Source organism: Electrophorus electricus, chromosome 11 (genome assembly GCF_041902795.1).
Source record: "Electrophorus electricus isolate QZ-2024a chromosome 11, ASM4190279v1, whole genome shotgun sequence".
Classification (NCBI taxonomy): Eukaryota; Metazoa; Chordata; class Actinopteri; order Gymnotiformes; family Gymnotidae; genus Electrophorus; species Electrophorus electricus.
In genome coordinates, this window is record NC_137507.1 from 7,384,123 (window position 1) to 7,402,354 (window position 18,232).

The 18,232-nt window shown below is 41.6% G+C and overlaps 3 protein-coding genes across 6 annotated transcripts; 2 read left to right on the top strand and 1 right to left on the bottom strand.

Moving 5' to 3' along the window:
* Positions 1–25: 25 nt before the first annotated feature.
* On the bottom strand, positions 26–4,367 carry psmc2 (proteasome 26S subunit, ATPase 2). Its single transcript, XM_027026633.3, has 12 exons — positions 4,201–4,367; positions 3,648–3,685; positions 3,369–3,450; positions 3,052–3,151; positions 2,764–2,895; positions 2,586–2,658; positions 2,267–2,362; positions 2,003–2,167; positions 1,829–1,916; positions 940–1,142; positions 384–480; positions 26–263 (listed from the first exon to the last, which is right to left on the bottom strand). Exons 1-12 carry the CDS (start codon positions 4,268–4,270, stop codon positions 106–108), a joined length of 1,302 nt encoding a protein of 433 aa, XP_026882434.1. The 5' UTR covers positions 4,271–4,367; the 3' UTR covers positions 26–105.
* Positions 4,368–4,511: 144 nt separating this feature from the next.
* Positions 4,512–10,276, top strand: prdm4 (PR domain containing 4). Of its 3 annotated transcripts, none has more exons than XM_035527750.2 (12): positions 4,512–4,944; positions 5,087–5,133; positions 5,243–5,358; positions 5,457–5,645; positions 5,726–6,493; positions 6,875–7,024; positions 7,404–7,573; positions 7,764–7,849; positions 7,967–8,094; positions 8,461–8,871; positions 9,178–9,346; positions 9,506–10,276. In XM_035527750.2, exons 3-12 carry the CDS (start codon positions 5,244–5,246, stop codon positions 9,837–9,839), a joined length of 2,520 nt encoding a protein of 839 aa, XP_035383643.1. In that variant the 5' UTR covers positions 4,512–4,944; positions 5,087–5,133; position 5,243; the 3' UTR covers positions 9,840–10,276. The 3 variants fall into 3 exon arrangements, with proteins under 3 accessions (XP_035383643.1, XP_035383645.1, XP_035383644.1); XM_035527752.2 differs by having other exon boundaries at positions 8,461–8,700; XM_035527751.2 differs by having other exon boundaries at positions 7,404–7,522.
* A 66-nt stretch (positions 10,277–10,342) lies between these two features.
* akr1b1.2 (aldo-keto reductase family 1, member B1 (aldose reductase), tandem duplicate 2) lies at positions 10,343–16,084 on the top strand. 2 transcript variants are annotated; one of them, XM_027026646.3, is made up of 10 exons: positions 10,343–10,500; positions 10,790–10,957; positions 11,289–11,405; positions 11,929–12,006; positions 12,137–12,259; positions 13,427–13,533; positions 14,001–14,082; positions 14,229–14,312; positions 14,402–14,484; positions 15,018–16,084. In XM_027026646.3, the coding sequence occupies exons 1-10, from the start codon at positions 10,435–10,437 to the stop codon at positions 15,058–15,060; spliced, it is 951 nt and encodes a 316-aa protein (XP_026882447.3). In that variant the 5' UTR covers positions 10,343–10,434; the 3' UTR covers positions 15,061–16,084. The 2 variants fall into 2 exon arrangements, with proteins under 2 accessions (XP_026882447.3, XP_026882448.1); XM_027026647.3 differs by lacking the exon at positions 11,289–11,405.
* The last annotated feature ends 2,148 nt before the right edge of the window (positions 16,085–18,232 follow it).

The window sequence follows — 18,232 nt, forward strand, 5'->3', positions numbered from 1 at the left end:
AAAAAAGCAAAAAGGTCACTTAAAATGGCTGATAGATTAATGTTTATTCATTACTGGTAACACTAAAGAAAAAGTGAGAGATTTGTAGTGGGGTGAAAGTTTGGACTAGTTGTAGGTCATGTATCGCGGGGTAGCGCTGAACTTGGCGTAGGACTTGATGACTTTGTTCACGGCCTCTAGGAAGTCTTTCTCCGTGGCGATTTTTCTTCGGGCTCTGATGGCGAACATCCCAGCTTCCGTGCACACGCTCCGGATCTCGGCACCTAACCGGGAACATTATCAGAATGAGTCCACGCAAGATGCCGAGTCGCTGATGGAAGTTCTGTTTATCTCGGTTTTATGGGACCACAGAGATTTGGCTGCATTTAGGATAAGAGATGTACCTGTGCTGTTGGGACAGAGGCGTGCCAGAAGCTCAAAACGAATGTCTCTCTCCACACTCATGGAACGGGCGTGGATCTTAAAGATGTGGGTACGGCCCTGAACACAACGCCACAAAAAAAAAAGTTTTTAAAAATCAGGACACATATAATTGCAGTGGTTTTAACGGTTTTTCTTTTGAGCAAGAGTTTCTAGCGCTATATTAAAGGAATACTCTATCAATAGCACACACGATTCAGCACATATGACTTAGCATTCAAAGGACTTAAAAGGTGTGGTGAAAGTTGGTCAAATGCTTGGCTTCAGAGACACAGACAATTAAAAAATATTCTCTGAAAGTATGACCTTTGAAAGCCTGGAGGTCATGTTTTTGCAAGGCATTTTTGACAAACATCCTAAAATAATTTTAAAATCAGCAAATATTGCATGTTTCTTTGATGTTTATAGTTTTAGTATTCCTTTAGGTTCCACCAATAGGTGGCAGCAAAATATCACAAAACTGATGACTGAAGCCAATCAATCAGGACTGTGGTGGGTTAGCACTCAGACCAAACTCACTTCTAAGTCAGGCAGACTGAACTCAATCTTGCGGTCCAGCCGGCCAGGCCTCATGAGAGCCGGGTCCAGGGTGTCGGGTCGGTTTGTAGCCATCAGGACCTTGATGTTCCCTCTGGGGTCGAAGCCATCCAGCTGGTTGATCAGTTCCAGCATGGTCCTCTGCACCTCGTTGTCTCCTCCAGCACCGTCATCAAAACGGGCTCCTGCACGATAATAATAATATAAATAAAATATTAATAATAATAATAATAATAATAATAATAATAATAATAATAATAAGCCTTTCAGGATACTTAAGGACACTACAATAAATGAAAACATGACAAATTATAAGAAATGATAGCAGGGTGGATCACAAGAATAATAAAATGACAACACAGTAGTTAAAATGAAAACATTTTTAAAAGGTAGATAAAATGAAGCTAAAAATGAGAGATTATGACATGGTAAAAGTTACAGTAATGAGTGACGGGAGAAAAACACAACTATAATAAAACAAAGCAGTGAGGCAATGGAAACAAAAAGAATTTACAGCTCAGGAAAGGCTGTAAAGTCTGAAAGAGAAAGGTTTTAAATGCTCTTTGAAGGTGGACAGTGATGGGCAGAGAAAGAGGTGCAAGGGGAGGGAGTTCCAAAGCTTTGGGCCTGTGATGTTAAACACTCCATCACCACACACGTAGATTACAGCACAAGCAAATAGATTATCTCCTCATAGACTCTCACACAGTTGATTCTTTCTAGCTGGACAGATTAAGGTTACATGATCATATTTACATTTCTGTGCCACTTAGAGTGGCATTTGCTATAAAGGTGTGTAATTCAGGGGGTATTAGTGTGTGAAGGTGTGCAAGTAAGGGGGTACTGGTGCAAAGTCAACAAGTCATAGTACCTCCAATGGCATCAATTTCATCAAAAAAGATGAGGCAAGCCTTCTTGGTCCTAGCCATTTCAAACAGTTCTCGCACCATCCTGGCGCCCTAATGAGAAATACAAAACCCACTGTACTTCGGCAACAACGCGTCTTGACAAACAACGCAACGGACACAGTCTCCTCGAAACTCACCTCTCCCACGTATTTCTGTACCAGCTCCGAGCCGATGACCCTGATGAAGCAGGCATCGGTGCGGTTGGCCACAGCACGGGCACACAGCGTCTTACCAGTGCCTGGCGGGCCGAAGAGCAGCACTCCTTTAGGAGGTTCAATGCCCAGGTTCACGAAGCGCTCCGGCTGGGGGTTGGGACGAAAGCACTCAGACCCAGGTGGAACCAGTGGGAGTTAACCGAACGCACCGTTAGCATGGTCAGGCTAAAAGCATTGGTGGCTTACATGAAGCAGAGGGGTCTCCACCACTTCTCGCAGTTTCTCGATTTGTTCTTTGCAGCCTCCCACGTCACTGTAGGTTACATCTGGCTTCTCCTCTACCTATTCAAGAATAAAGATTTATTTATGGGGAAATTATTTAGGCATTCTTAAGAGTCACTCATGCTAGCGCCTTCTGTTAGACTTTGTATCTCACAGCAGTTCACTTGACAGGAACCACAGACGATCACTGGATATTTAAAAGTATCCCAAAACGCAGCAGCAAACGTTAATCTTTCTATTGCAACATTATCTTCGTATTCTTTAAACCGAAGTAATTTCTCACCTGCATCATAGTTACGGTGGGATCAATTTTGGGTGGGAGTGGAATATGGATCTGATACTTATTTCGGTCAACACTAGGAGGACAAGAAGAACAAACCAGGCCAGTACATTATGAAATAGCCCAAAATCTTGGAGAACTTCACTGCCTACTGCTGCTCTGCCAGGTGTGGCGTCCTCACCCAACTCTCATTCCTTCCTCAATGTCCGTGGGGGCGACCTGATCACTCAGGTCCACCACAAACTTGGCAAACTGCTTCACGTTGATGATGTACTTTGGATCCTCAGAGTCAGCATTGATTATTTTTGTGCATCTAAAGGTCAAACAAACCGCATTTATAGGATACGAGTCATTTCATCTTTGCTTTCTGATGAAATCCTTCATTCCAGAATCTGTTAAAGGTTGTTTTTAGAAAAAAAAAGTGTTTACAATATCAAGGTGTGGAAGTGTTCTTTTTTCCCCCACATACCTGGCCACCTGTAGAGGCTGCTCGCTCTGCAGCGTCTGCTTGTCTGCAGCTAAATCCCATAATGCAGGAGGAGCCAATCCTGTATCAGACTCTTTAATACCTGTACAGTCACACCAATCCTGTATCAGACTCTTTCCTGCCTATACAGTCACACCAATCCTGTATCAGACACTTTCATGTCTGTACAGTCACACCAAATGACACTTTATTACTGCAAGACATCAAGTGTCGAGTAATACAGATGACTAAGGAAAGCGCCAGCATCTCCATACATCCAGCTTGGCTTGCATGTGTCCCTGCTGTGCTGACACACGTACCTGTGAGTTCATTTATCTTCTTGAGAAGCTGCTGGATGTCATCTTCCACCTGTTTAATCTGACGTGAATAGGTGCTCTGGCCCTGTGTGTTAACATATTGGTATAAAAGTTGGTGTTGGTGTCTTTTGTACTCTTTAAGAGATTTACACTACTACTGTCTTTCTGCCCACATTTGGACATGTCAAAGCCGTTATGTAACTAGCAAGCTAAAAATACACTAAGCAACTAGCTGGATTTTATGCCTAAACATGATCAGTCATGAAAGACATGAGTACTTACGTAGGTTTTCAGAAGAGCGATATCGCCTTCATCCAGAGCTGAAGAGCGACACATCAGACAGCAAATGTGTTACAATGCTGTGTACTGCTAAGACATAGTTAATGGATCTAAAAAAATGACTTGCTCGCTTGGCTACCGCACTGTACAAAAGGTAGTGATGGGAGCACCGGCGAAAACTTATGCTAGGACTCAGTAGTGGATCTCAGCTAAACTAAAGAGAGGCTATGTGGTTTTGTCTTAATAAATGCTTAGCATGCTAACATGTTAACAGCTAAATCGCCTTGCTTTTGATACAGTCAGCTAGCTGACCTAAACAAGGAACCAACGCTAGCGTTAGCTAGCTAGCGACAAAAGAATGATTTCCCCCACAAATACTGTATGTTCGCTTAACTGACAACATCCAGATTAATTCCTCTTTATTCTGAAATATTTGTTAAATACCGTCTTTCTAGCTAACAGTCCGAGCGCGAGAGCTAGTTAGGTATCCAAATATATTTTCCACGTAAAAGGTACCAGCTAGTTTGTTAAACAAAATGACTTCTCAATACAGTACCTCTAATTGGGCCGTCGTCCTTCTCCTCCTCTTTTACTTTGCGTTGTTCTGATCCTAAATAATCTGGCATGATGAATCCTTATTTATATTTATTTCCCAGTGCCGCACTCAACTCTAAGATTACACAGCAGGTTTTTAAGCCAGCAAGCTAACATCCGCCTTTCGATCCACTTCCGGCGCATAGTGCGCCACCAATAGTTCTCCCCATTTTCAAAATTCAAGTCTGCTGCGCTTGTGACTTTTATATCAGCGGGCAACATTTGTGACCAGAGTTTGGGACTATTATTTTGAAAGATTGTCCCTCTCCTTGCTCCTTGCTCCTTACTCCCTTGTCTTTAGTCATGTTATTGTTTTCCTCATTATGTTTTAGGAATTTAGGAAAAATAGGAATTTCAGGCTTGAATTTGAGCAGTTGTACTGTATTGCTTTTTGAACTGTACTGGTATATTCATATATTTAATGGCATTCGTAAGATATGATACCAAGATACCTCTTATTCCGTACTTCTCTTTTTTAGCACAAGCTTGCTAGCTAGCTAGCATGCATGATGGAAACCCAATTTCAATTGTTTTTAATATTTTTTGAGAACTGGATTACTTTCCGATGCGTGTAACGTGGTGCTAAATAAGATTTGGAGTGTTTTTTAGATGTAGCTATGTCTTTTCAGTTTCATATGTAGCTTGCTAGTTACTGTTAGTTACCTTAGTGTGTTTCTCAAATTTGAATGTATGGCTACCAACACAGGTAAGCCAGCTATGGATAATTAGAATTACATTACTTATGCCTTGTATCCATTTTAGGTTAACAAGTGTAATTAAAACAACAGATTTAAATGTACCTGAGCATCACAACGTTTTTACTGTTAATTCTGCCATACGTTTTGCAGTTAAAAAAATGTCCCTTGCTGTGCCATAACTGACAGCAAGCCTTCAGGTAACTAGCTTAATTACTTTGACATGTATTTCTTTAATGTTGCTATTATGCTGATACTTGCTTGATATTAAGCAGCAGTTTTCAGCTTGTCTCTTTCACTCTTGTTCAGAATGAATGACATGAACCTTAACCCCGTGGGCATGGACCAACTCAGTGTACCCTCTGTCAGCTCGAGCCATCTAGGCATACCTACCTCACCCACTCACAACTCCATTGCCACTCCAGGTCACACTTTCTGTTTCCATTTCTCCTTCATTAATGTATCATGCTGCAATTTACTCACAAAATCAATTCAATGTTTGTTTTTTTCTTCTTTTTTTCAGGCATGCCAGTAGCCATACCAAGCTTGGGTCCATCCCTTGGGTCACTGCCCTCCGCCCTCTCTCTGATGCTCCCCATGGGTCCTTTAGGAGATAGAGGGGTTATGTGTGGCCTTCCAGAAAGGAACTATACCTTACCTCCTCCCCCATACCCACACCTGGAGAGTAGCTATTTCAGACACATCCTTCCAGGTAAAGTATTAGATGTGCAGTAGATACTCTAAGACTCTTTAATGTCCGGTTGGATTAATATGCCCTTTTTCGGTCTCCAGGTATTTTGTCATATCTGGCTGATCGCCCTCCGCCCCAGTACATACACCCCAGCAGTCTTAACATGGATGGAACTCTGTCTGTACCCAACAATAACCCTTCCGGCCTAGACCCGTACAGTGGCCCTGGAGGGCCCTTGGATCAGGCTATGGTGACCATAGACTCACGGCAGGTCAGTGGGCAAGTTGACCTCCACCAGGGCAGTGCTCACGAGGTACAGCTGGACACCACTGGACTTACGATGGAGTCACGCGTCAACAGTCCGTTGTCTCCCGACGGGATGGGAGAGGAGCTGACTGCCATGGAAGGGGTGGTGGTGCCAGTGGAGACGCAGCAGCAGCTAGCGGCCAGGACTCAGACCCACGAGAGCCTGGCTGGGGTGGACTCCTCAGGGGGAGTGATGCCCCTGCACGGTGCTGGGCTGGAACTGCCAGTCGTGATGGAACAGGAGCATATGAGCGGTAGGGTGGGGAGCGGCTCCGGAGGGTCCGGGGGCCCGGGGACTCTGAGCGAAGCTTTGCACCCTGGAGGGGAGCTGGGCTCTGGGGTGGTCAGCGTGGTGCTTGCTGGAGCCGTGGTGCCTCAGGCTCAGCTGGAACCCGTGTCTCTGCATGGACCCTCAGGTTTGGGCCTCGAGCCTGTAAACGTGTCCCCCATCACCACAGAAGTGTCTCTGGGGCCAGACAGCAGTCTGGTGCTGGTTAACTCCACCCTACAACTGGAGGACTCCACCTCAAATAAGGAGAACATAGCCACGGCATTCACTATTTGTAAGTTGTGCAGTATCCCTTCACCTTCCCCAGTCTGTGTTGAATATGGTTGGCTGGATCCCACTGGAGGAGTTTACAGAGAGGAGATAACAGTAGAAAGTCTTTCCCCTACGCCCTGCTCCTCAATCAGCTGATGTTTACTGTGTGCTATGACAAGTTTAGTTGTCCTCTCAAACATTTAACAATATCAACAGAAACAATATAAAAAAAAATTACCAAATACATGTGTAATATTTAGATCTAATTAATCTATTACTAAAGAAATTAAATAAACTAAATATTACTTAATATGTAAACACAGAGTGTACAGAGAGTACTGTATATATTACAGTACTGAGGTTTTTTGCTAATCACGATTATTATTGTGATTAATGTGCACAGGGTGCACTTTATGTGAGCGTTCTTTCAACTCAGACTGCCCTGAGCACGGCCCTGTCACGTTCATCCCAGACACGCCCATTCAGAGCAGGGCACGCCTTTCTTTGCCCCAACCCCTGTGCCTTCGTGTATCTGTGGCCGATGAGCCCACTGGTGAGTCTATCGGACAGTTTCATTAGGTGCTTTTACTGATCTAATATTTAAAAACTGTTATAACATTGTAAACTTATACATTTCAGATATTTGATTTTAATTATGCATAATATTGACATTTTGTTAGGAAGACACTAAAAATAGTTTTGAAGCTCCAGTTGTTCTTCGCAAATAAATGTAAAGGGTGTTATAATAAACGCACATATACTACTAACATGATAATTTACCTTTAACAAATACATGGTTGTGTCAAATCAACAGTATCCCTGAATTAGTGCATATTTAATGCGGATCAGTATTAATAAGTGATAGAGTCCTGAATGTCATAACAAATAATAGCCAGCTGATATCATACGTCTTCTCCGTGTTGTATCCTCAGGTGTATTTACACGAGAGACCATCCCCACCAGGACCTGCTTTGGACCAATGGTTGGGCAGCACTGTAGCAGTGTGGAGCTAACAGACTGGTCTGACAAGGACACCCCTCAACTATGGAAGGTCGCTGTTACTGTCCAAACCGAGATGATAGGAAACTCGTCCACTAATGTCGTGAGATGAGAAGCCTCGTTTCCCCCTAAAAATAACAGCATGGTTTTTTTTGCTCACTTATGTTTTACTCTCTGCTCCATAAAATAAGGTTTAGACACATTTAGGACTTTTTTTCTCAACATAAACTATGGAAACGTATGACTTTCAGAGAGGAGAAAGATAAAAGGCAAATTCTGTTGTTGATTTTTAGATGTTCCACAATGATATCCAAGAATTTTGTATAGTGACGACAGACGAACACGAATGTAACTGGATGATGTTTGTGAGAAAGGCGAGGTAACCCAGTCTCCAAGGCAACCATATAACCTTTGATCATAACGTTAATGGAACGCTGTTGATTCACAGTTGTCATCTCTGTCGTCGAATCCTACCAGCTAAGTCATGTGTTTGCAGGACCACGGAGGAGCAGAATTTGGTGGCATACATCGATAACGGGAAGCTCTACTTCTGCACGTCACAGGAGATTCTCCCAGAGCAAGAGCTGCTGTTCTATTACAGCAGGGAATACAGCAGACAGCTGGGTAAGATAGTAATCCAGTTCTCTAAAGATGTGAAATGTTACGTGACTGACTGATTGTGTCAGGTGTGTTAGAGTAGAGAGAACACTAAACATTGCATGACCTCACAGGACGGCAACTGGAGTCTATATGAAACGCTTACTCCAGGGTGTCCCACGCCGGACCTGACGTTCTTCAGGACTGGAGTTGGACAAACTTGACTGTCTCAGTTAGAGCAAAATCAGACTTTAGTTTTCTTTGTTTTTTGTTGAAGCAGAATATTCCTTTTTTTGGTCAGAGCTGGACGGGAACATTTAGTGAGGTCAGCGGTGCACCTGAAGCAGGCTCTGCGGAGTTTCACATGTCTTCTTCTGCATCTTTCACTTGTAGGTGTACCTCAAGTACCAGAGGGACAAATCTGTCACTGTGGAAAAGAATGCACCTCTTTCTCTGAGTTCAAGTCACACCTCAGCAGTCACAGCCCAAACCAGGAAGACCCTGCTCACACCTCAGTGCACAGTCAGCCCCACCCCCAGGATAAGCTGCCCAATGAGACGCCCAGCTCCGCCTCCTCCCCGTCATGGCAGTGCCACACCAGTGGTGACACACAGAGCAACGGGCACCGACAAGGCAGGGAAAGGAAGTTTAAGTGTAATATGTGTTCACGAGCGTTCACAACCTCCACCAAGCTGAACGTGCACTTCATGGGTCACATGGGCGTGAGACCGCACAAATGCAGCTACTGTAGCAAGGCCTTCAGTGACCCTAGCAACCTTAGGATGCATCTAAGAATACACACAGGTATCTGCTCGGAAATGTCCGGTTTACCACGGCTCCAGTGGTGGTGTAGAGGGACAGTTAGCCTACTGCTAATACAGTTATATTGACACGTTCTTTCAAGTATTCATTCATTCTTAGACATATTAGCCTTTTTGGCAATTTATTCTTTGTAGCTTAATCCTGGATAAAATAACAAAACAGGAAGTTTGTTTTCAAAATGATTTAGTCTAGGCCTAATCTTAGTATGGGGTGAAAAATGTCACCTTTTATCCGCAGTCATTGTCTCCTTACAGGTTTGTGATGTGACGTGTGATTTTTGTACAAAAGGTCAGAAGAATTTCCGGTGCACGGTGTGCGGGAAGTCCTTTACCCAGAAGGCCCATGTAGAGTCTCATATGGTCATTCACACGGGTGTCAGGAATATCAAGTGTGACCACTGTGACAAGATGTTCAATAGGAAACAGGACCTCAAACAGCACATGTATACACACTCACTGTAAGGGCACGGTACTCCCTGGTTTTCTTGCTGTATGTTCTGTTTCAAGTTGTTATAAAATGACAAGCATGCATGTTCACTGAATTTCATTTGATATTTTTAGGGCCTGTTTCGGTTTCAATCAGCTGACGACTGCTTTTGGTTCTCTCATTTTCGCAGAGACCGTCAGATTACATGTCCAAAGTGTGACAAGCAGTTCCTCAAGACTGACCACCTAAAAAAGCACCTGAACTCTCACGATGGGAAGAGGGAATTCATCTGTGAGAAATGTAATAAGGGCTTTCTTACCAAATACCACCTCACACGCCACCTCAAAATCTGCAAGGGCCCCAAGACTGGCAGGTCAGTTGCCCATGAAGAGGAAGGGGATGAGGAAGAGGATGATGAGGAGGATGAGGCAGAGGAACAGGAGGAGAGGAGTGCCAGGGCACCAGATGATGAAGAAGAGTGTGGAATTGGCATGGAAGGGTACGCCTCGGAAAAGCCCCTGTAACCTCTCAGTGCTACGTGCTTTGAGCACAGTTTTTTATTTTTCAAGTTTACCGTTCATTTTATTTATCACTCTATTTACAGGTTACAGCAGATGTATTTTTATTGATTCAAAAATCTTGCTTGACCCAGATAAAGCTTTTATTTGTGGGAGGTGGGGTGTAGATGTGTAATGAAATTTAAAAATACAAATCATTACATGTGAAATGTAAATTATATCTGAACATCATGTTGTAACCGAAACACTGCCAAGATTTTTCTTCCCCCGATTTGTATGACATTTTCTTAATTAACTCAAAGTTGTTGGGTTTTTTTTTGTTTTTTTTTACATGTCCTTACTTTGCCAGGGCTGTTATTTATTGATATCTATGGGAAAAGCAACCTTACGATTTACGGAACAATGTCGTTTATTTTCCAAATAAAATTGCAACAAATACTCGACTTATTACTCGACTTATTGCATTATTTGGTCCATGACGTGCAGAATGATGTTCGAACTTGCGCCAGCTGGGGAGGAGTGAGCGCGCTCACAGAAACCCTCAGACGAGTCCGAGTTGGCCGTTAGTGCGTGCGACCGTGCCTAGGAGAATTAACAAACTATGGCCACTTCGGTTAAACTGAACACTGGCGCAGATATGCCAGTTATCGGTCTTGGAACATGGAAGGTAAGTTCCGTTAAAGAGCGAGCTAAACCGTTAACGTCCGCCGTAACAAAATAAAATACACAAGTAACGTGCCCCTAGCTAATGCTAATGATCGCCGTGGACAAGAGCGTAGACGCTATGGCAGCGGGATCGAGTGAGCCGACTACATGGAACTTTCACTCTCGTTTTTTACTTTGTTTTCATATAGTTCAGTATTATTTTAGGCTTAGCTAGTATGGTGGGAAATGCCTTTATGTAGCTAGCTACATGTTAAATGTGCAGGGAGCCTTAGCCCGCCACTCTCTGCCAGTCACCTCCAGGTAAAGTAGCCGAAGCTGTAAAAGCCGCCATAGCCGCGGGCTACCGCCACGTCGATGGAGCGTTTGTCTACCGGAACGAGAAGGAGGTGGGAGACGGTATTCAAACCATGATCAGAGAAGGCGTGGTGAGGAGAGACGAGCTCTTCGTGGTCAGCAAGGTAGCCTACTTTCCTTTCCTTACAACTCATGACAGTTAAGTGTGTGCACTGAGCAAAGGAGGAGGATAACAGTGTGAACGGAGTCATAGAGAAGTGCAGCAAAACGTGTGTGTGTGTGTGTGTGTGTGTGTGTGTGTGTAACTCCGAAGAAGATTCTAGATGAATAACCTTAATGTACTGTAGCAAGAGATTCAAAATTGTAGTAAAGTGCACAGTTTCCAGAGAAACAACGTTTCGGACAGAGGTCCTTCTTCAGCCGTGCAAGCAAAGCTGTGCACTTTGAGGACCTCTGCTTCTCTGGAAACTGCACTAAATTTTATTCTCTCTACAGCTTTGGTGCACCTTCCATGACAAATCTGCAGTGAAAGTAGCGTGTCAGACGACATTAAGTGACCTGCAGCTTGACTACATAGATCTGTATCTGATTCATTGGCCATTGGGCTTTCAGGTGATTTACATGAATTATCTGGATATAACTTACATTTGATATCAGAATACTTTCCATTAGTCCTGTTTAAGTTATTCATGTTCTGTGTAACACCATTTCTAGCTGGTTCTGTAGAAAACACCAGTCAATTTGAGGTGATCATGACTGAATAAACTTGCAGCAGTATTTACAAATAATTCAGAACATGTGGTTATCTGTTGAAAATACTCAAAAAACCACACTTGGCTACCTCCTTCTGCTGAGAATCCAATAAACAAAACTGGATAATTCCCCCAGTACTCTTGAAATTGTTTGATTCTTTTTCAAACAAGATAAATATACAAATTAATAATGATTTGATTTCCAAGTCTAAATTCTGGTCAGTTTAAATTCTAGAATAATATGTAAATTGTTCATCTCTCTCTCTCTAAGCCTAGAAGTCTTTGATGTTTGTTTATGGTACACGACCATAAAGTGCTGTTAGCTGGATGATCTGGATAGTTATGCAACACAGTTGCACAAAGATGACATTGTCATTTTTTAGGCTGGACCAGATGAGTTCCCCCTGGATAGTGAAGGATTAATCATTAGTGATGATAGCAGTTTCCTAGACACTTGGGAGGTGAGAATTTTTTTTTTTTTTTGGTTGTGTGTTTTGTTTTGTTTTTTGTGCTGTTACACATGATACTGGTTTTTTAGTGTAAACAGTCTTTAATATAACATGTCCTGTAGAGCATTAATATCTGTTACAGGGTATGGAGGAGCTGATGGATGAAGGCCTGGTTAAGGCCATTGGTGTCTCCAACTTCAACCATGAGCAGATTGAAGCCATTTTAAACAAGCCAGGCTTGAAGTATAAACCTGCCAACAACCAGGTGCGGTACTCACCCTCATCTCCAACCTTTACGATGTAATTACAACAAGCTGGAGTATGTGCAGCAGGCTGGATGGGTATGTTATGGTTATGTAACTCATACAGTCTGGGTGTTTTCAAATAAATGTAACTTGTAAATTGTTTGCTCATGAGATGATTTTAGGGGACCTATAACTGTCCTGTATGCCTTCTAACATAGGAGTTAGGAGTTCTACAACCCCAACTTGGTTACCACTTCCACCACATTTGTTTGCTGGGGGACAGGGGCTGAAATAAACTCATCATGTTTAATTTCTTAGGAATTGGATAATATAATGAAATTGCAAATTTTGGGGATTTAATCTACTTGAATCTGACCATACAATTTGAATATCCTTTTAAATATGGCATCCTTACATTATAAATCATAAATATTCACACTTGTTAAAAAGAAGTGCAGGCCCTGAAGAAGTTATTGCTTAACCAGTTACATCTGTAAAATTGAAACAGCATTTGTTTACAGCGTTTGGACAACATTGGCTTAAAAAAGTGTTTGATCAATCCACTAGAGTTATCCATGACAAGGTGGTGAATATATAAAAATACAACATGAAAGGGATGTGTCCATAAGGCTGGACAATGTACCGTGAATTTGCGGTTTACTGTGTAATATTCTAAATTTCATGACAGGCTCTACAGTGCAGTCTTCTGTGTCTGATGTATTGTCAAGATTAGAAATTTTGTTGTTTTAATGACCACTAAGAGTCACTAATAACCCTCAACTCACTGCTGTATTTTAACATATAATGTAGTGTAATTCATGTAAAAAGAAAATATTTCAACATGAATCAAGAGGGAACTATGTTTTGAAACCTTAGTCTTTATGCTAATGACATTAACTTTGTTCGGTTGGACCTCATTGGCTGTGACGGTTCCAGAAGGAAAGGCCATCTCCTAGCTAATAACCATCTGGTATCTAATAATCTTGTGCCTACGGCACTTTCCTAATACTGTTGCTCCTATAATGTTCTTTCATTTGTCTGGACTGAGTCTGGAACTGCCAGCTTTCAGACAGTCTGTGCTAGACTTGTATTTGAGCTTGATGTAAAAACAAAACCACTATGAATAAATCGGCAAGTATTTTCCTCAAAACTCAGTCACCTAAATTTCTATGTTATTTTTTCCCCAGATTGAGTGCCATCCTTACCTAACTCAGGAGAAACTGATCAACTTCTGTCAGTCTAAGGGCATCTCCGTGACTGCCTACAGCCCCTTGGGGTCACCTGACAGACCTTGGTGAGCAGGTTTTCTTCAGAACAACTCCTCAAAAAAAGCCTTTTGTTATTTTATATATAGAAGTATAAGTTAACAGTTGCTGTTATTTAAAGTACTGGAACTATGGATTAAAAATTATGCTGATTAATAATAATAATAATAATTAAAAAAAATAATAATAATGTTTTAGTACCTTTTTAAAACTTTTTTTTACTTTTGCTTTTCACACCATTAGACCAGTTTTTGTGTATTATAAATGTGTGAGAATATCCAGTGTAACACTTGTAATGTGTATAATCCACTGAAACCTGCTAATGGGATTTCATGATGTTCACTTATTTTTCTGTATATAAGCAGTGGTATCATTGTATTTCCAACCTGATTAACATTTGACTACAGACCTCGGTGTGAGTATAGAACTAGATAAGTTAGAATGATCTCAACAAGCACAGAGCTTTTCTTCAGGTGAAAATAACTTATTTCACCAGGGTCAAACCAGAGGACCCCTCATTGCTGGAGGACCCAAACATAAAAGCCATTGCTGAAAAGCACAAGAAAACCTCTGCACAGGTAGAGTGTGCGTTGACGTATACCTGGTGGCATAATGTATAAAACTTGGTGAATCCCTCACATAATTTCTACACAGCCTATTTTCAGACCAAGACTCATCTTAAGTGAGGCTTAATGTGTTTTGTTCCAACCAACACTAATCACAGGTGCTAATAAGGTTCCACATCCAGAGGAACGTCATCGTGATACCGAAGTCCATCACTCCTTCACGCATTCAGGAGAACTTCCAGGTTAGCTTGCCCAGTAGAGTCTGCACATTCCAGGAGACAGACTGTAATGCAGCAGTTGTTTAAACACATTGCTTTGTTAATCCACACAGGTCTTTGACTTCAGCCTGAGTGATGAGGAGATGAAAACAATTTTGGGCTTCAACAAGAACTTTAGGGCTTGTCCCATGCCTTGGTAAGTTTGTGTGCGTGTGTTCCTAAACATAAGTACATTTGTTGTAGAAATTTATGTTAAAAGAATCCAGCCAACACCAGCCTTTTGTTTAAAACCAGATTACTTATGAAAGAGGCCAATAAAAGTTGACAAAGTGTACACAGGGCACAGGACTTTGGTGCAGTTGGTTAGCTTCAGAATGAAATGGTCATGACGGCCTTGTGTAACTTGGTACAATTTATTGTAAAATGTATGTGAACCTATTGGATACAGCTATAAAATAGTTAAGACTATGCAGGTCATGACAAAGTCCCATCTGTTTCCATACGTCATTTGTGTTGGTCATCTCCCACATCAGTGGGTTGTTTCTACCTAGTCACTGTCACTACAGTGCTGAATGATCTACCACCCTAATAATAATTATGATCTCCCTTCAGCAGTGATTCTGTGATCCAAATTTGACTAGAGATGAATGGTGATTGAACCAAAAAATTGTGTAGAGCAGATATGTATATGTTCTGAATGTTAATTTTGAATTCTTGTTTGTTACACAGGGGCGTGAAGCATAAGGACTACCCCTTTCATGCTGAATTCTAAATACGGAAAAGCCCCTTCTAAGACGCCACTTAAAGCTGCAAAGCTAGTTAACTTTTGTTGCTTCTTTTATTGTTCTTTTGACACAGGTTTGACAAGGCTTGAGTGTGAGTTTACAGGAAGGTTCGGGTTTTCCGTAAGCAGTGCAAACTTAATTGCTTCTGTTTAGTTTTTTCTTTTCTGTGAATCTTTGTGAACACCACTACTTAGTTTATGCTGCTCTCCTTTATACTTGCATTCTACATTATACTCTACATTATACTTTATTGCTCCCATTTCTATTCACATCATGTAAAGTTTTATACCATGTAATTATTTTGCTTTCCCTAGTTTGATTGTCCTAAGAATGATCTTGAATTAGATTTTCATGTAGGAGCACTCCTTTCACACAGGAGCACTCCTTCCCCCCGTTAAATGGTCACAGTGTCACTCCTCCTTGCAGGGTCTCTGGTGAGGTACTCTTACTCATTATAGATCACCTATCGGCCCATTCACACATAGAAAGGTTTGTCCACATGTTTGATTTGTCCTGTTTAAATGAGTGTTTAACAGGCAGGAAGCAAATGATTTACTCATATTCTGACTGAAAAAAACTGACAGAATCAAAATTTTATCACAGTTCATCAGAACAAATGTTTAATGGTTGAGTCTGCCAGCAAAATTGGCTCACACTTCGGTAACTGCAAATAAATTGTTACTGAGTCGGGTGGTGTGTGTGTGTGTAAGTAAAATAAAAAAAAATAAAATAAAAAAAAAAAAAAAAAAATAATAATATTATAAAATTATTAAAAAAAAAAAACAACATCTGGCATGGAAATCTTTGCTTACCAAACAGCACTTAAGGCTTAAAATGAAGTCTGTATATGAAATGCATAGGACTTTGTATTTGGAGATGTTATTCTTTGCTATCCGGTACTAGTTTTATTTACAAAATTCTTCGTGCGTATTCAGTGAAGATCTTTAATGTGCTTCGCCACTCTTTCTTGTCAGTGTGATTCATGTATCATGAATAAATTGAGACATCAAAGGGGTTTGTTTTAATGTTCAGAAAAAAGCCAACGCTCATTCTTGATTTTATTCTTAAATGAGAAACAGGCACAGTGGTGTTAGTGGGTAAAAGTTAAGCTTGCGTTGACTTTGTACTACTCGGTAATGGGAAATCGATTTACAGTTGTGACTATAATATAAAAATGTTAAGGAACTCTTTATTAAATACTCCAGGAAGTTTCACACCGTCAAAGAACCTTTCATGATTGGTTGGGTTGGCCTTGATTCTGCAATGCAGCTGCAGATTATAATACTGTTACTGCTATATTGCTAATTAAATACTATTATTACTAATTATATAATGCACAGTTAGATCAGAATATTATGACCACCTACCTGCCTGGATGACACTAGCAAGATGTGCCTTTTAGATGAGGGTATACTGTCCAAGCCAAGGTATCCAGAAGCACTTGTGCCCATTCTGACTGCAATAGAGCCCTGAGATCTCTCAGGTTGTGTGGTTATGGGTCAGAGCAGTGAACCTGGTCATCCAAGTGATCCTAGATGTGCTTCACATCAGGTCAGGGAAGGACACCAAAGTTCCTGTTGTGCTCCTGAAACCACTCATGCACCACCCTTGTGTGGCGAAGGTGGGCTGTTATCCTGTTGATATGTACCATCAGGGAAGAATGCCAATATGTATCAGCTCACGTGATCTACTAGGATTGGCATACTTGTTGGCATTCAGAGACTCATGAGGTGGTATTAGTGGTCCAAAATCATGTCAGGAAAATGTCCCCCAGACATGTACACTGCCACCATCACCCTGTGTCTGTCCTCAGGTGTCTCTTGAAGGTGAGTCTCATGTGTTCGGCAGTGTCAGATATCCGCTTTATGAGGCACAAACCTGGATTCATCTAAAAAGGCAATTTTTTCCCAATCCTCCCATGTCCAATTATGGGCTTCCTGGGCAAACCGGAGGGGACTTTGACGATGAACCTTGGTTAACACTGGCACCTTAATCATGCGTCTGCTTTTCAGGCCCAGATGTAACAGTGTTTGCTCATTGGTGATTGCCTTGCTCCTGTGTTCGTTACAGAGGTTAACTGACCCACTGGCACATCTATTGCTCTGTACCACTCACTGGAATCCTCGTTCCTCTGTGGCATCAGTGGCCCACTGTTATACCATTGGGAAGGACTCAATGTGCCAGAAGTCCATTCTCAGTACACCTTCACCACGGGGGCTCTAGAACATCCCATGAAGTTAGTGGTTTCTGAGATGCTACCACCTTTCGCCCATTACCCTGTTATCATGCCCTTTTGGATATCAGTCAAACTGTCCTTTACATTTGATGATCGTTTGGCACAACTCAACTAGATCTGGCTGCGTTAGACTTGGGCTGTCTGTCTCTCCTGTCTCATTAGCTCACCATGGTCTGCCAGGGGACCCTGAGGGGCTTTACGTGGTCATGGAGATGCCCTTAGTATGACAGAAGTCGATCAGTTTCTCTTGAGTCAGGGATGGCACTCAGTATGGGAAAGTAAACCAAACAAACGATAATAAAAACATCAGCTGTGTTACTGCCTTACTGACCTGTTTTAAGTCAAAATGATTAAATATGGAACACAGAGAACCTTGACTACCTGGGTGTTGACAGGTTTGTATTTGCGGTCTAGTTTGTTCAGCATGGTCATAATCTTTTCCCAGTTGAAGCTGGAGACAACTGGCCTTAACCAGCCCAGCATCCACTGGCTTCTCCAGTTTCTTAATTAATTATTTAATAGGTACTTCCTATATTAATATGTCCTATCATTTAATCTAAAAGCACAAGACACAAAACTAACAAAAAAGTATATTAAAAATGAAAGCAATGACATGATTACTGGCAGTCTTTGTTCAATTTTAAAAAAATTGATTAATTAGATTAATTGTGATTAATTAGAAATTATACTCATCAGTGCTCACATGAATTTGAATGGTGAATGCTGGCTTTGATGCTTAAAAATGAAAGTTTTAACCCTGGTTCCTTGTTCACAATAGTAAAGAAAGCTGAACACTGTCTGAGCAGGTCAGAAACATGGCTATCATCAAGCACAAGCAGTGTAAAGTGCAGGACTACCTCTAAAGAGCATGTCATCTCTACTTCAATGATTCAAAATGTTATCAATATATTTGCCACTCATGG

What these genes read in the sequence shown, in the direction of transcription:
- psmc2 (XM_027026633.3), bottom strand. Translation starts at nt 4,270, where the DNA reads ATGCCAGATTATTTAGGATCAGAACAACGCAAAGTAAAAGAGGAGGAG. An exon ending in CCACCGTAACTATGATGCAG is followed by an intron (nt 2,363 to 2,585) that starts GTGAGAAATTAC and finishes ATTCTTGAATAG; the next exon opens with GTAGAGGAGAAGCCAGATGT. An exon ending in TGAAATTGATGCCATTGGAG is followed by an intron (nt 1,143 to 1,828) that starts GTACTATGACTT and finishes ATTATCGTGCAG; the next exon opens with GAGCCCGTTTTGATGACGGT.
- akr1b1.2 (XM_027026646.3), top strand. Translation starts at nt 10,435, where the DNA reads ATGGCCACTTCGGTTAAACTGAACACTGGCGCAGATATGCCAGTTATC. An exon ending in ATTGGCCATTGGGCTTTCAG is followed by an intron (nt 11,406 to 11,928) that starts GTGATTTACATG and finishes GTCATTTTTTAG; the next exon opens with GCTGGACCAGATGAGTTCCC. An exon ending in ACAAGAAAACCTCTGCACAG is followed by an intron (nt 14,083 to 14,228) that starts GTAGAGTGTGCG and finishes CACTAATCACAG; the next exon opens with GTGCTAATAAGGTTCCACAT.
- prdm4 (XM_035527750.2), top strand. Translation starts at nt 5,244, where the DNA reads ATGAATGACATGAACCTTAACCCCGTGGGCATGGACCAACTCAGTGTA. An exon ending in CAACTCCATTGCCACTCCAG is followed by an intron (nt 5,359 to 5,456) that starts GTCACACTTTCT and finishes TCTTTTTTTCAG; the next exon opens with GCATGCCAGTAGCCATACCA. An exon ending in TGTGGCCGATGAGCCCACTG is followed by an intron (nt 7,025 to 7,403) that starts GTGAGTCTATCG and finishes TTGTATCCTCAG; the next exon opens with GTGTATTTACACGAGAGACC.